This window comes from Zerene cesonia, chromosome 9 (assembly GCF_012273895.1).
Source record: "Zerene cesonia ecotype Mississippi chromosome 9, Zerene_cesonia_1.1, whole genome shotgun sequence".
NCBI lineage: Eukaryota > Metazoa > Arthropoda > Insecta > Lepidoptera > Pieridae > Zerene > Zerene cesonia.
This window is the reverse complement of record NC_052110.1, coordinates 6,157,392-6,173,162: the sequence shown is the minus strand read 5'-3', so window position 1 is coordinate 6,173,162 and position 15,771 is coordinate 6,157,392. Positions and strand designations below refer to the sequence as shown.

General features: G+C 34.4%; 3 protein-coding genes across 5 annotated transcripts in view; 2 read left to right on the top strand and 1 right to left on the bottom strand.

Annotated features, from left to right (window-relative positions):
• The first annotated feature begins 1,397 nt into the window (after positions 1-1,397).
• Positions 1,398-3,315, top strand: LOC119829187 (trypsin CFT-1-like). The gene is made up of 4 exons (XM_038351588.1): positions 1,398-1,588; positions 2,019-2,274; positions 2,679-2,834; positions 3,068-3,315. The coding sequence occupies exons 1-4, from the start codon at positions 1,398-1,400 to the stop codon at positions 3,212-3,214; spliced, it is 750 nt and encodes a 249-aa protein (XP_038207516.1). The 3' UTR covers positions 3,215-3,315.
• A 2,178-nt stretch (positions 3,316-5,493) lies between these two features.
• Positions 5,494-8,362, top strand: LOC119828980. 3 transcript variants are annotated; one of them, XM_038351324.1, is made up of 3 exons: positions 5,494-5,606; positions 7,086-7,436; positions 7,774-8,362. In XM_038351324.1, exons 1-3 carry the CDS (start codon positions 5,510-5,512, stop codon positions 8,052-8,054), a joined length of 729 nt encoding a protein of 242 aa, XP_038207252.1. In that variant the 5' UTR covers positions 5,494-5,509; the 3' UTR covers positions 8,055-8,362. The 3 variants fall into 3 exon arrangements, with proteins under 3 accessions (XP_038207252.1, XP_038207250.1, XP_038207251.1); XM_038351322.1 differs by having other exon boundaries at positions 7,086-7,520; XM_038351323.1 differs by having other exon boundaries at positions 5,495-5,606; positions 7,089-7,520.
• A 129-nt stretch (positions 8,363-8,491) lies between these two features.
• LOC119828979 (another transcription unit protein) overlaps positions 8,492-15,771 on the bottom strand; it is a 9,596-nt gene continuing 2,316 nt past the window's right edge. Inside the window, exons 3-11 of the mRNA XM_038351321.1 lie at positions 14,563-15,141; positions 14,149-14,246; positions 13,683-13,856; positions 12,810-12,973; positions 12,171-12,385; positions 11,633-11,795; positions 10,671-10,886; positions 9,393-9,558; positions 8,492-9,133 (exon numbers count right to left, since the gene is read on the bottom strand). Of these exons, the coding sequence (XP_038207249.1) occupies positions 8,952-9,133; positions 9,393-9,558; positions 10,671-10,886; positions 11,633-11,795; positions 12,171-12,385; positions 12,810-12,973; positions 13,683-13,856; positions 14,149-14,246; positions 14,563-15,141 (1,957 nt within the window). The 3' untranslated portion in view covers positions 8,492-8,951. The remainder of the gene's footprint in view (positions 9,134-9,392; positions 9,559-10,670; positions 10,887-11,632; positions 11,796-12,170; positions 12,386-12,809; positions 12,974-13,682; positions 13,857-14,148; positions 14,247-14,562; positions 15,142-15,771) is intronic.

The window sequence follows — 15,771 nt, the reverse complement described above, 5'->3', positions numbered from 1 at the left end:
CGTACGCCACGCAACGTTTTGACGTTATTCAAAATAAATTATAGCCTGTATGTTTTCGACGACTAATATTATTAATTAATAATATATTCGGTCAACAGAATTTTTCTACATACTTGAATGATTTTAGTTGGTAGATACAGGCAAATGTTGGTTTCAATTTTCCATTCGAAACAGAACCATTTGACATACAAACGTAAAAACAAATAATTAAAATTTTTTTATTGGCTGACAAGAAATCAAGTTCTCACTCACGTTTCATCAACTGACTTCATAGAGAGTACTACTAGTATACTCGTATCGATTGCATTTTTTTATACTTAAAACTTAAAAGTATCTTTTTTTAAATTCTTCTGCAGTACGTGTTGGTTTATAATGATAATCCTTTACAAATTATTGCATTTATGTTGTAATCATAGAAATGATAATTACTTTAAGTAACTAACAGGTACCTACGTACATATTCATTTAAAATGAATATAACACATTCGTTATCTAAAGATATGGAAATGCTTAATTAACAGGTTAAATCATTATTCTTTTATATAGATTAAGTACTCGTATACACATGTAAATTTAATATTATTACACGGCAAGTGAAAGTTTTCGTTATCCATATTTTATATTTAATTAGAAAAACAACGTTAGGACATTAAAAGTAATGTAATCTTTAGCATATCCTTGAAAGTTGAGACCTACATACATTTGACTTGATATAATATTATATCACGAGATAAAATACTGATTAATGTATTTTATCGATAATTAGAGTATTCTAAAAGACATCGCTGGTAAAAATGAAGCTCACTGTGGTTTTATGTGTTATTTTTGTGCTTGCGGTAAATGGTAAGACATAATAATTATTATAAAGCCAATACAAATTGAGCGAAACATTTCTTATTACTATGTAGTTTTGAAATAAACGGAACCTAACCGATCCCTCATTTCGAATTCTAGTTTCGCAATTTAACGGTTTCACTTCGATAGAGTATTATCTATCGAAAAATAATGCGTTAAATTGTAAGCAGTATGTTACGGATAACAATTTCTCGACAGTTTACAATCTCGCGGGAATCTTTACCGCGAACGGTAACATTACAAAGTATACTTATTATAGGTACACACCTACCTAAGCAAATACTACATGTGTACATTGAAATTAAATTAAGTACAATATACTCGATATCCTGGGATGTTTATCTTAAAATACAACTAGCTATTTACAGAGACTTTAAATTAAACTTGTCCACAATCGTTGGCGAGGGCGAAATAAATGCCCTCACAACCCGGCCACCTTAGTAGATGCACTAGTTCTTCAAATGTTCATAGGCATTAGTGGTTGTTTACCGTGAATCAGACGAAAAAAATCAAAGATTTGCCACATAAAAGTTGACAATAACATGTTTATACCTTCAGCCCTTCCGGAGAGCAGGATAGCAGGTGGTTCCGTTGCAAACATATCGAACTTCCCATTTGCCGCGGCGCTTCTCAACAACATACAATATGGGACATTTCGACAACTATGCGGAGGCACCATCATCAGTAGTAATGCTATACTTTCCTCTGCTTCTTGCTTCTTTACTGGGACCACGTATGTATACCATGCTTCATTTAGAACGAAAAAGAAGAATTGTTGAATGAAATTGCAGTTTAATTCTAATTATTGCTTAGCTTAATACTGTGAGAAAAGACTCGAAACAGTGAATTAAAAAGTATTCCTAAACGAATGTTTTCAAAAAGTAGTAAAGCTATAGTTATTATAGGCAGTAAGCTCCTATGAAGAGGAACATTTAGATTTATAACATTTATGTAAACCGATTTTTATTGAATTTTGAATTTCACAAAAGATACGGCCAACTGGCCTGACTTTTAAAATGCCCTGGAGTGAAATTATGCATTATAATATTTTCATAAATTCCTTTAAAGTATTTTATGGACTATGGACTGTCAAATTATACTCAATTCTAGAACCAACATTCTATCTATAAAACTTAGTATAAATTACTGAAACCCTATTTCAGCGCCCATCAAGAAGCAACATGGCGGGCACGTCTAGGCTCATCATCAGCAAACAGCGGCGGTCTTGTTTACATCATCCGCCTCATCACCACGCACCCAGACTTCGTGTCAACCACTAGGGTCCATGATATCGCGGTTGTGAGAACCACACTTAACATCATGTATGGACCCAGTGTGCAAGCGGCGTATCTAGCCGGTGGGGCGTATTCTGTTCCTTCTGGACAGTCTGTTACTGCTATTGGTTGGGGAGCTACTTCGGTTAGTGATGAATACCTGTATATTGGACTATAAAAAGAAAAAGAAAAGAGTACGCATAGTTAAGATTGTTTTCTTATATCTGTATTAGGTAAGGTATAAGTGATCTTGCTTTTTATGTGCCAAAATAGTTATTGAGATCAATGTATTTCTATCTCAATTCATTTTTTCTAGTTTATTACTCTACTAGTCTATTACTCTCACATATCTCGATGTATGTAGTATTATTAGTATTGTATAATGACTCACTAGGTTCCAGTCATATTTTCTAGTAGTTAAAAATTTGTTAAAAAAGTGTGTTAATATCCCTTATTAAAACATGGACCCTCTAACCTCTTTTAGCAACCTACCGATCCCATATAATAAATAGAACGCACAACAAAGAGTTCTAAATATAAAATTTCCAGGCGACCAGCGCGTTGTCGCCAGACCTCCGGCAGGTTAATATCTGGGTGACGGAGCAGCAGACCTGCGTCTCTCGGTACAACGCGCTCAACTTTATGGTCACTGATAATATGATATGTGCCGGCTGGCTTGATGTGGGCATACGGGGACAGTGTACGGTGAGTACGAGTGGGTCCAAAATCTTTATGGACAATAAAGTTATGGTATAACAGCCTATTTGTTTTCTTTGTTTAATGAATTAATATTTATTTGGGATCACGATCCGCTTACTGGTAACACTTTACTGTCGGTCGTATTATATTTTGTATACCTAAATACCATGGGCGTATGGGCGTTCTGAAAGAATATTTGCCGGGTCATCTACTAACTAGATTTCTTTATTATGTTTCAGGGAGACACCGGCAGCCCTCTACTACATGGAAACATAGTAGTCGGTGTGTTCTCTTGGGCAGAAGGCTGTGCAGCAGCCCGGTTCCCCAACATAAACACCAGAGTGTCCGTATACTCGCGATGGATAGAAGCTACGGCTGTGGCTTAGAGAAATCGATAAAATTGTGTGATGCCTTAGCATACATCTTAATGTATAATAAATGTTTATTATGGTTACGTGTTTCTCAATATTTTATAGAAGAAGTAAATTAGACCGATAAGAATTACTGTCTCCTTGGTTTTTAATACATTTTCCTAGGTTTCTTGATCCAATTTATTAATTAAGAAATTAAATATATAATATCTTATTGTGGGAGTCGAGCACGCTTCGGCACGAATTGGGCCAGCTCGCACCGGGGAAGTACCACACCCCCACAGAAAACCGGCGTGAAATACTGGCATGCCACTGTGTTTCGTACGGTGAGTGGGGGAGCCGGGGGCCTATTTCCTTTTCCTCACCCGTCCTAGACCATTCCTTCTTTCCAGTCGTTAATCCTTTCCTTTTCCCTTACCCCATAAAAGCGGGCAGCGCATTCACAGAGGTACTACATTTGCGACTGTTTATGGGCGGTGGTGATCGCTTACCATCAGGTGAACCACCAGCTCAGCTGCCCGCTATGACATAAAAAAAATAAATAAATAAATAATAAAAAAAATAACCACCTGTTGCGTGCTGATTACTAAGTGAATCTTCATAATAAATATAAGAGTATACACATGTGCCCTTGGAAATACCTAATGTATACGTACATTTTTAGGACGACATGAAGCATGCTATTGAAAGTAGTGCTTCCATAGTATTTGCTGACATACGAGTATATTAATTATTTTAATTTTTAAAAGCAAATGAGAAACGCGTGAAGTATCTTTTCCATTTATAATTTGTATTAGCGGATTAAATGATGACCATAATAATGCTACGTGGTTTCTCTGTGTGAGTAGATAGTTAGAAGTGGCTAAGACCTTGTGTTGTATTGTGTTTATTTAAGCGAGTTTCTATTTATCATTTTGAGGAGATATCGTGGAAATTGAGGTTTTATAATTATAATTACTACTTAGCTAATGTAGGCAGCTGTAATCTTGAGGTACCTACAACTTGTATAGAAAATAAACTTTAAGATATGTCCTAATTAGTTTAGTCAATGACGTTATAAGGTTGTGAGATCAGAGAATCGCTCTGATGTTGTAATTTAACTAAATTCACATTGTATGAGTGAGAACGTTGTAAACATAAATACTGGTACAAACTTATATATTTATAAACACTGGATTCGTGCCTTGATGTCATCTAAAATATTTTGAATAGAAAAAAATACTAAAAGTTTTGTAAGAATGATAATAATTTATCTATATTAATAAAAATTAATCACCAAATCATCAAATGAGTTGGTAAGGGTACAACTCGGGAACAGCTCGACCAATTCGGCTATTTTTTTAACGTTTTTGTTAGGGCACAAGGAAGTTTCTAATGTACCACGTGTGAAGCCGAGGTGGCTAGTTAATAATAACATTTATTAAACAGACGTTTTTTTATTATTTTATAAGTAATATTAGTAGCGATATTTATGTCAAATATTAGGTACTTGTAGAAATCTTGTATCGATAAACTAGTTTATCAGAATCGACGAAATATTGACCGATAAGTAATCTATAATAATCATATTGTAATACAATTTGGAGTCGACATCTGTGACCTAGAAAATATGGAAATAAATCCAGCAGATATTAAAGTTATAAATTTAAATTTTGTATCTACTGTTATACGATATACTAGCTGCGCCCCGCGTTTTCACGCGCGTAAGTCGGTATCCCGTAGAAATATCGGGATAAAAAATTGCCTTTATGTTATTCCAGTTCTACGTACCAAATTTCATTGCAATTAGTTCAACAGTTTTTGCGTGAAAGAGCAACAAACTCACACACATCCTTACAAACTTTCGCATTTATAACATTAGTAGGAAGTAATATTGAATTGTGGAATTGCCCCAATCTCCTTTGGTGTAGTCGTTAGCACAACGTCCAGGGTTCTACACCTAGATTACTTTAGTTAAGTGTTTATATTTATAAGTAATTCCATCATAGATAACCATATTACCATACCTAAATTAAAATTCATGACACCTAACTAAATATAAACAATTATTTTTTCATATAACTTAAACAGGTGTTCAGTTGAGCATTTTAAATTTTGCAAATTTAGACTAAAAGTGTTTTCATTTCGTATTTGTTTTAATAAAAGTCATTTAAATACCATGGTTATGATTCATGATAGGTAATGTTAAACTGTCTCAGTATCAGGCTTTTATAAAAATATTCAGAAATTATCTGTACAAACGGGCAATGTTTATGCAAATACCTATGATATCGAATCGGTTACGAGTTCAGTTTTCTTCAATTCCAAGACATGGACACGCGCGTTCTATATTATTTTTCGTGCGTTTTTAGTTTACAATACGCAAGCAGTGTCAAAGTGAGTTTCGTGGACGACCCCAGTGTTTTGTGTAGGTTAAATTAGTAATCTAAATTTATTATCTCTTTATATATAAATTTCTCGTCTAACAATGTTAGTTACCATACTCCTCCGAAACGGCTGGACCGATTCTCATGAAATTTTGTGCGCATAGGTGGGTCTGTGAAACAGCAAACATCTATTTTTCATACCCCTAAATGTTAAGAGTAAGGCAAAACAGTGTTTGCTGGCTCAGCTAGTGTGTACGTAAAAAACTGACTGACTTCTGTTGATAGACAAAAATAACTACTACCAATACGAGAATTCATATTAATTGTTTCTTTCTAATATTTTCATCTCAATACAATCGTAGTGCTGTTGTGTGTTGAATGTTTAGATAATTGAATAAAAAAAAAAAGTTTATTTCAACCAAAAAGAGATACATTGATACATTAGGTAATTAGGTATATTAGAGTTTTATAGCTTAATTTATTAAACAATGATCTGTGCTAGGTTAAAACCTGTCTTACAGATTTCATTCGTCCGTCCATATATGAGATCAAGATAATCCCTTGCAAATAAAAGTACCTAACACATACTAATAAAGCTAAAGTATCACAACCTTTACCGCTACTTCATCTTTCTTGAATCAGTTATATTTAAACCGAAATAAATAAATATTTAAGCAATTTAGTTATGTCCTCCGTAATTTACGATAACTGTGAACGTAATTTGCATATAAATGTATTTATTGCGACTGCTTGTATATTTTATTGAATTTAATTTCAGTATATGCGTTAGCGTTGCAAGATTTCACGGTAATTTCATTACTGTTCCATGCAATCAAAAATTTCACATTTGAGTTATTTTACAATAAAGGAGGAATTTATTGCTATTCTTTAAAAAACAAATACGTACAACCAATAGTAATTCATAACATCAAGTAAAAACATTCTTATTTCAAGAAAAAAATTCTAACATAACTACTTTAATATATAATTAATTAATATTGTGTATAGCTTCTACAGTTTTATTGAAGTATTATAATACATGGCCCGACGCGTAGAGTGAATATGTAATTTACTTTAGACTAGTATTTTAAATTATTCTTTTTTATCAAAACAATCTTTGTTTCAAGTTTAGTGGTTAGATAAGTATTATTAATTATGTAAAAAAATTAAAAGGAATAACCAACGATAGCAAGATATTGTCAAGGCAAAATTAGTTGGTGTATCCTTTAAATAAGCATATTGGCCCTTATCAGTAACCACTTTGTATGCGAACTTAGGTGACTGTATGAGCTATTTACAATGATCTGTGTAAAGCCCTGACAATTTAATAATCTACATAATTGATACACTGGCCTTTCACGGATGCCTTCGCCAATTCAATGATATGATCGTACTTATGCTGTAAAGTCTATTATTACAATTGAATAAATGATTTGTATTGAATATCTGCCAATATCTATGTTTTATACGATACTAGTTTAATTTAATAGTATAATTACCTAATTTTCTTCTTATTTTAGCAGCAAAAAAAGAAGAACTTACACCACTGCTTATATCATGTGGATTAAACGATATTCTTATAATAGCAGCGCCTCTTATTGACAATTATACAAAATACTACTTGAGCAAGCCAAATGGCGACACGCAAAAACTTAATATAAGTCTATCGTGTAAGAATGTGTCCCAGACCGATAGAATTATTATTAAATATTTTAAGACTGTTAGAGTAATATCTCCAGTAAACCAGTATAGTATTTTTAACGTAAATGATGGCGTTAGCCTTATGGATGAAACAGATATATTCGGAGAAAGAGAAAGAAACATGGAAGGAAAAGAATTCATGATTGGTCCGTTGAGTCCTGAAGATCATGGTAATTGGGTGTTGAGTGCATTTAACATGAGATATGATGGGAAGTGGGTGGAGGTGTTTCAAGTGATCACTATTGAAATAATTGGTATGTAGAGTTAGGAGTGTTTCCATTAAAATATGAATAAAACTAAAAACTAAAAACGCGGATTCGAATCCCGCATCACGACATACTTCATTGATTCTGAGACCCGTTGCATTTATAAATTTGAAAAAAATCGATTATTCCACAAATTTTATTAAAATTCACATTATTTTATTAACTCTATTTTTTAAAGTTAATAGTTTCTTATTTATATAAATTGAAGCATATATTTTAAGCACACAAAAACTCTTTTCAGAAATAGTACCGCCGAATGTACAAAAACCAGTGATAAGTGTAGGCGATAACTTCGAACTCAGCTTCGCATATCCTATAGCTAACTTAGAGAGCTGTGAAATAATGGCTCCAAGGTCTACTTTCGACAGATTTTATACAAGAAACAAGAATAACATGAGGAACTGTGGGTTTATCTTACCAAATATAACGCGGGAAGATGGCGGAGTATGGAGAATTATTGGAGTTGGAAAAATAGTGTATGAAGCGACGGCATTCTTGACTATTAAAGATGTGGTTTTATAGCATTTTTGTGTATTACTTTCTCTTAATAGGTTTCCTGCATTAAGGCAAAATTCATTTATATTGATAAATTAAATTTTAGGAAACTATAAAATATGACTTTAAAACACATCTATATATTTATATCATATTATTTTACTGGTACAAATAAAACACGCGTTGGATTTACAATATTTATTAATTAAATCAATAATAAAACTATTAAAATAACTATTTACAAGTAACAATAAAATACTTATGCTAAAGGCACTCACTCACACCTTTACTCCTAAACCATTTCATCATAGCTTCTGTTGCATCTAAACTTTACTTAAAAAAAAAAACACTTACTGCATTTCCATTCAAGCTGAGTCACATATCAGATTCTTTTTTAAGAAACTACCTGCTTGCACCGGCTCCGGTTACACATTTTTTTAAGTTTGTCAAATTTTAAACCCGAAAAAAAAAAATTTCTTCAACTCTTATTATTTTATAAGTAGTGTCACTAACATAACTAGCTTTGTGTTATATAACTAGCAGTGTGTACACAGCGTTAGCCGCAGTATACTCATGTTAATGGCTTAAGCAATTTCTATAAAGTTCATTCGTTAGATCTCTGAATATAAATCACACATACACTCTGAAATCCAAATACATCTGCCACAAAATCTCTATCTATCAGTGCACTATCCACATTATCTCTGACCACCTTCTTGGTACAGCATGTTAGCACGATAGCAGGACCGATACCGAGTAGGTACTAACAAACGAACATCTTCAGGGCAAAACACAGAAGGCTGCCCACCTATTTACTCACAAAGAAGAACAATGCATCATGTCCAAAACTCCACAAGGGGACACGGGATTACACTTTTTACATAATTTCTCAGTCACTGCACTATTTACACTATAATTCTATCACTATTCACTTCCACTCTCTTCGTGGGAGGCACTATGGCTCCTCTGGGACGCGTTATTGTCCCCACCCTCGCTGCCCTCGTCGTCCGAGTCCTTGAGAGCTTTGGCTCTGTCCAGGCGACGAGCTCGACGCGTCTCCATGTCTGAGCCGTCCGATTCTGAAGAGTAAATTGCTGACGCTTGCGCTGTAATGGAAATGGTTGTTTAGTGATATGACCTAAGTGGTGTTAAGATTAAGTGGTTGAGAATTTTATATTTTGAATAGAAAGTGATGATTGTTTATAAATTATTGCCGGTTTAGAAAATTACTATTCATAAATCCTAGTTAAAAATTACTTTATAACGTTTTTTTATATTATTTTATGCTAATGCTAATGCTACTTATGCAATAAAACTGCTAATGTGCCTTATGAGTAATTAATAAAAAAACAAATGGTGTGTCACCCTTCTGCCCCTGCTTGTACTTGTTCTTGATGGCGGCGAGCGAGACGCCGCCGTCGTCGTCGCTGTCGTCGCGGTGGCGCGCCGCCTGCGCCGCCGGGCCGGCGCGCCGTTTGGGCCGCGCGTGCGCGCGCGACCGCATCGCCGCGCGCAGCTCCATCTCCTCTTTCTGACGCACGCGTTATATATGTCACCGTAAGATTGTAAACATCGATATATTACAATCTATCTAGTAAGATTGTTATGTACATATAACACGCACTAATTATAAGAAGATGCATAAGGCCACCCAGTAAGAACTTCTACCCGGTAACGATTGCAACATCGCGCACACCTGCGGTACACCTGCGGTTCCAGAAAAGATGACGGCAATCCGCGACCGCGACGCTGCCCCGCCGAAGACGAGGGACACTCTTGGTTCCAACATTGAACCGGAGGGACGTAGTAAATAAGTTCAATATAATTTAAAATGTAATTTTTTTATTACATTAAATTATTAATAAGTAAATTTCGGTTTTTTTTGCGCCTTCGCGGGTCGGTCAATTTAATTAGATTGTAAACTATCGATAGATTGTGAAGCGTATCATTATGATTGCAATTAACAATCAAAAAAAAAAAAAAATTAAAAAATACAAAAACAATCTCGCTAGATAGATTGTAATCTAACGATCTTTACAATCTAACGGTGACATATATACAGCATTAGTTATGTGACACGGTAACGGTTGTTGGGAGAGGGAAGAATGTTCATATAACACCATAAATCAACAATGTTCACAAGCTAATAATGAGATGGACTTATAGCTAATTGGTGTGGTGCTAGAAAGGGTAACTACTCAGCTTGTGGTACGCGTAATACTCAGCGCTAATGTCACGTAACGCGTTACGGCTTATATTCACCGCATTGCTTTCTGTTGTCATGTTTGTTTCTAACACGACATTTTATGTTATCTTTGTTTTCTGTCGCCAATGGTTAAATTAATTTAAACAGTTTTTTTATAACATTAATTTAACATAATTAAACTAATAACGAAATAATAAAATTAATAACGAAACATTAATAATAAAAAACTTTATATATATATTGTAACAAGTTAGTATTATCAATTTACACTTACTCACTATTTTGTGTTATAATGGACAAAGGAGCTTAGTCTAAAATACAAAACTTAACTGTTCGTTAGTCTTGTTAATACTCCTGAATGACTGAGCCGATTTTGATAATTTTGCATTCATTATAGAAAAAGAACGTTATGTCAAAAAAAATGTTCTATAACCAACCTTCAGCTGATACTTCCTGTCCGCATCCGGATCCGTGCCCACTTGCGACAGTATCTTGATGGCCGACGTCTTTGTAGATCGGTCCGCTACCGACAGCGTCATCTTGCGGTGAGTGAACGAGTCGGTGGAGTGCGGGCGGAACGAGAGCTTCGTGCGGAACACGGCCTGGCCCTGCAGACCGGTGCCTTGCCGCACGAACAGGTGGTTGTGATCGCCCTGCGAATGGGAATGAGTGAGTGAACGAGTAAATGAGTGAGTGAATGAAATTTTAACAATGCGATATTTAAACGATTGTTTGTAAGAATGTGTATGTATGTTTAACTTTTAGTTTGATAGCATTGAAATGCATTATGAATGAGAAATTATTAAATAGAAAAAATTTTGATCACGAGGCTGGATGCGGGATTTGGGGTGCCCCTTAGGCACATAAAACCGAAAGAGTAGAATAAATTCGATTGCTGAACCGGGATCACGGGTATCCGAGGGGCTAGAGCGAACTGCACGTAAGACGTTGAATCCTACTATTATAAAAGAAGAATTTTGATCACTAACAATTTAAAACGGTCAAAAATTATTTAACCCAATTAGAGGATATACCGATGGTCATCACTGCTCTAATTATATAGAAATATATATTATTAAATTAATTATTTCCTTTTTACACAATTTTAGTGTTAAGCCACCACCAATAACCAAATATATAAATACTAGACGCTATATAATAGCCATATATAATACTAGACGCTCGTCCCGGCTCCGACCGTATATGAAGATTCCGGTTTTATCCCAAGGGACCCTTTAATAGAAATAAAAATTATCCTATCACCCAAGTCAGCTCATACACCGTCTGTATAGCAAATTTCATCAAAATCCGTTCAGTAGTTTTAGCGAGATTAACCATCAAACAGCCAAACAAACAAACTTTCACATTTATATTATTAATTTGAAGTATGATAACTCACATGCAAAGGCTGTTTATACACGTCGAATATCTCAGAGCCGAGGTGCAACGACATACTGCCGTCCGACCACTTCACCATCCTGGCGTTGGACTCCTTCACCGCATTGCCTTCCTTGTCGAACACGGTGCGCCAGCGTATCGTATTTTCGACCTTGAGTTTGAGCCTGTAGAGTGCAATTTAGTATGAGCGCATGACGTGAATTCTTTGATACAGTGCATCGTAATTTCGACTTTGAGTTTGAGACAATAAAGTGCAATACACTATGAGCGCACAACTTGAATGAATACTGTGAACTAGTGTATCGCATTTTCGAGTTTGAGTTTGAGACGGTAAAGTTCAATACAATATGAGAACTTGAACCAAATTTTGAATTTAATACATCAGGTTATGTATTTAAAACTTTAAGTCTATAGGTTTATGGTGCATTATACAAAGCACCAGCTGCTTAAATACTTAAATAACATGTAGGCATAACATGTTATTTAAGTAACAACAAACGTAACATGCAAGTAAGTATTGTATTTTATAAATGGTTTACCTTGCTCGACCTTCTTCATCCAAAGTTTCTTCTTCATCAATCTCATCTTCATATGTGTTAGGATCATACGGCCTCGTCTCCACTGACAAGAAATTGGGCAATTTCACAAAGTGCAACTCCTTGCCTAACTCTGTCCATATTTTTGGCATATCAACATCGATGCGCGTCTCCGGGATTTCCTGTTCTTCTTCCTCTTCTGGTTTCTCGCGGTTTTCCTTTAATTTTTAGTCAAATTATTCAAAAGCAATGATACAACAATTATCAATTATTCAAAACGGACACATATTATATCTATATAATACTATAACTTTCATCATAACTTGCTTCAATTCCAACTGGAGAAAGAATACTATGTCAAGTCAGCAAGTCACTTGCTTCCCTTTCAAAACACCAAATAAAGTTTGTATCTATCTGTAAAGATGTTCCTAACATAATTTTTTATAGAAAAATAGTTGTACATTTGCACAACATCCAATCATAGTATCTTTACAAAGGAAACGTTTTTGAAACCCATATAAAACTCTATGCAAAACAACATTTATTACGATAAACAATCCTATATTTAGTAATTTATCAGGTACTTAATAAATAGGTTATTTATTTAAAATCATTAAAATCAAAGTCAAACAGAAAAATCACCTCATCGCCACTCTTCCCTTCATCATCAGACCTTTTCTCGTCATCAGACTTGCCCCTGCTGCGACTCCTCGACCTAGATCGAGACCGAGATCTGTCCGACCGCTTGGCCTTGTCTTCATCAGAACTTATATCGGACGCGTCTCCAAAGAGCGCGTCGGCGGTCACTGAAAATTTATTTTGGTTATAAAAATTACGTGGTTTATAAAAAAAAATCATTTTAGGGGAAAAAATGCTACGTGAGAACGATATGATTAAAGATTCTTGAATTAGTTGTAAATTTATTTATAGATTTTTTTTTACTTTTATTTTTTTATGTGCGGTGCTGTTTATTTTATAGACAACAAATTTATTTATTTCTTTCTTTCTTTCAATTATTTTTGCATTAGATGTGGAAATATGTCCACTGATGACCAGAAGATCAAACTATATTATTTATAACCTTTTATAAGAGCTAAAATCAGCACACACACATTTATACAATCAATGAGTCTTTATTCTCAACCAGCTCTGTCAGTACACAGGGCCGCACACACATGTAAATTACCTTAAATTGTTAAAATTTATTTTCAGAGGTGCCTTTATTATTTTTTCTATTGTATAAATTTTGTAGCAAGATGTTTAGATACTATGAAATTAGAATATGTATTGTTTTTTTTTTTTATGTAGTGGATCCTTAATTGACATTGATATTTGAAACATTTGACGAATTATGGAAGAATTGACTCATATAACTACAAATGTCATAATTTTAAAAAAGAAACTGAATATATAAATAAGTTTTTTTATACATATATTTTACCCTTCACTCCTTTATAATCTTTATTGCAAATTCTAACACCAAATATTGAATGATTAAAATCTCGAATTCCTTACCATTGTCGCCACCTTTTTCTTGATTTTCCTCATCAGAGTCTTCCAGTTTCTTTGATTTCTTTTTAGGTTTCCCACTTGTGTCTGATCCACTGTCGGAGTCCTTCTTCCTCTTACTGGTTGCTTTTTCTGCATCACTCTCAGAGTCAGATAGAACTGCTCTTTTCTTTTTATCCGCTAAACAAGAAATAATATACATACTATAGTACAATTTATAACATAAAAACTTTAAAGTGGTTAATGATTCAAGATCAATATGTCTGCTATATTACAAAGTAACCAGTATTAAGCATATTGGTTTCTTCCCTATATTATAATTACAATAGCAAATAGAAAGAGTCATGACTTCAATTTTAATTTCATCCCTGTTCAAATACAAACATTCAAATATATAAATTTTCATTATTAATAGATATTATTTTATATTAGAGACAAATTAGCATGCATATTCTAACATTTTTATAATTACCTGCATCAGACGCGTTGGAGCTCTTTGAACGTGAACGAGAACGACTCTTCGACTTAGACTTACTCCGTGACCGAGATTTCGAGTGTCTGGAGCCTGATCTGTTACAAGTAATTGTAATTATTTTATTTATAAAACAATAAAAAATATAGAAACAAGTGATTTATTTATCATTTAGGAGATTTTGTATGGTTAATTTTTTATCAGAAATTAGATTTATTGAAATATTCCATACTTTGGCAATTTATGTTTGTAAAATAACCGAAACCTTACCTATTGAGTATACTACACTATAAGAAAAGCAACAACTAATCAGTTTGCCCATAACAATATTATTTTACTTCAGTTTCTAGGGGCAAAACAATGAATAACAAAAATCGGAGAAATTAATTTTAGTTAATTATTCATGACCCTCACCTGGAACGGCTCTTTGATTTATCCTTTTCTTGTTGATCATCAATCATAAGATTCGGTGAATTCGATCCACTATCATTCTGACGTCCCACTGGACTTTTGGACCTTGAAGATGCACTGCCTGACCTCGATCTAGACTTTCTGCTCTTAGGGCTGCCGCTGCCAGATCTAGACCTGCTTTTAGCTTTGGGGCCTGGCGATTTCGATTGGGACCTGGATTTGGGACTTTGAGACCTAGATTTTGGGCTTTGTGACCTCGATTTTGGACTGTGGGAACGAGATTTCGGAGTTCTAGGACCAGATTTAGGGCTACCCGATCGGGACCTTGGGCTTCCAGATCTTGATCTGGCGCTACCGGATCCACTCCGCGATCTGGACCTACGGGGACTGCCGGACGCATGTGATTTAGGGCTAGAGGAACCCGATTTATTGCTACGAGCGGACCCTGAGCGGTTTGAAGCAGCGGGAGAATTCGATTTACTTCTAGATGCATTTGACGCGTTTGAAGATTTCCTGGAGCGTGCAGATCGCGCTGATTTGGGAGATTCGCTACCGGATTTCGCAGGACTGCGGGAACCAGATCTGAAAGTATTATTGCATTATGTTATTTTGCTTGGCTGACAATTACAAATTGATTCAGCGCTAAAGCTTGGCATTTAACATTTTCACCTATTCACATGCATAAACTTAAATACAAATATGAATAATCCTTTAATTTTTAATTTTTATGAACCTCTGTGATTTTGTGTCTATTGCTGGACAAACGACTCTTTTATGAGTTAAAAACTCATAACTGGCTAAGTTTATGATGAAACTTTTATTATGGCATCTTAAGTATTGTTATGCTGTCTTATTGAATATATGTGAATGTTTTCAAAAGTATACTAATTATAAACTATGAAGCCAGTTACATACAGTACTGAACGACTTTCTCTGTAGGGACAACTTGCACTAAATACTATATTTAATTCTATGTTTAAAAGTATATAAAACATTTCGCATTTACCCAACCTTCGGCTACAGCTAACATAATTCATAAGTACGCACAGAATCAATATAATACAAAACATAATTCAAAAGTAGAACAGGTTTGATTTTATACAAATTCTTATAAACATTAAAATTTTGTACATTGCTTATGAATAAAAGACAGGAGTGTTGTAATTTTATAACATATTATTCTGTTCATTAAGTATATCATTGCAACTAATT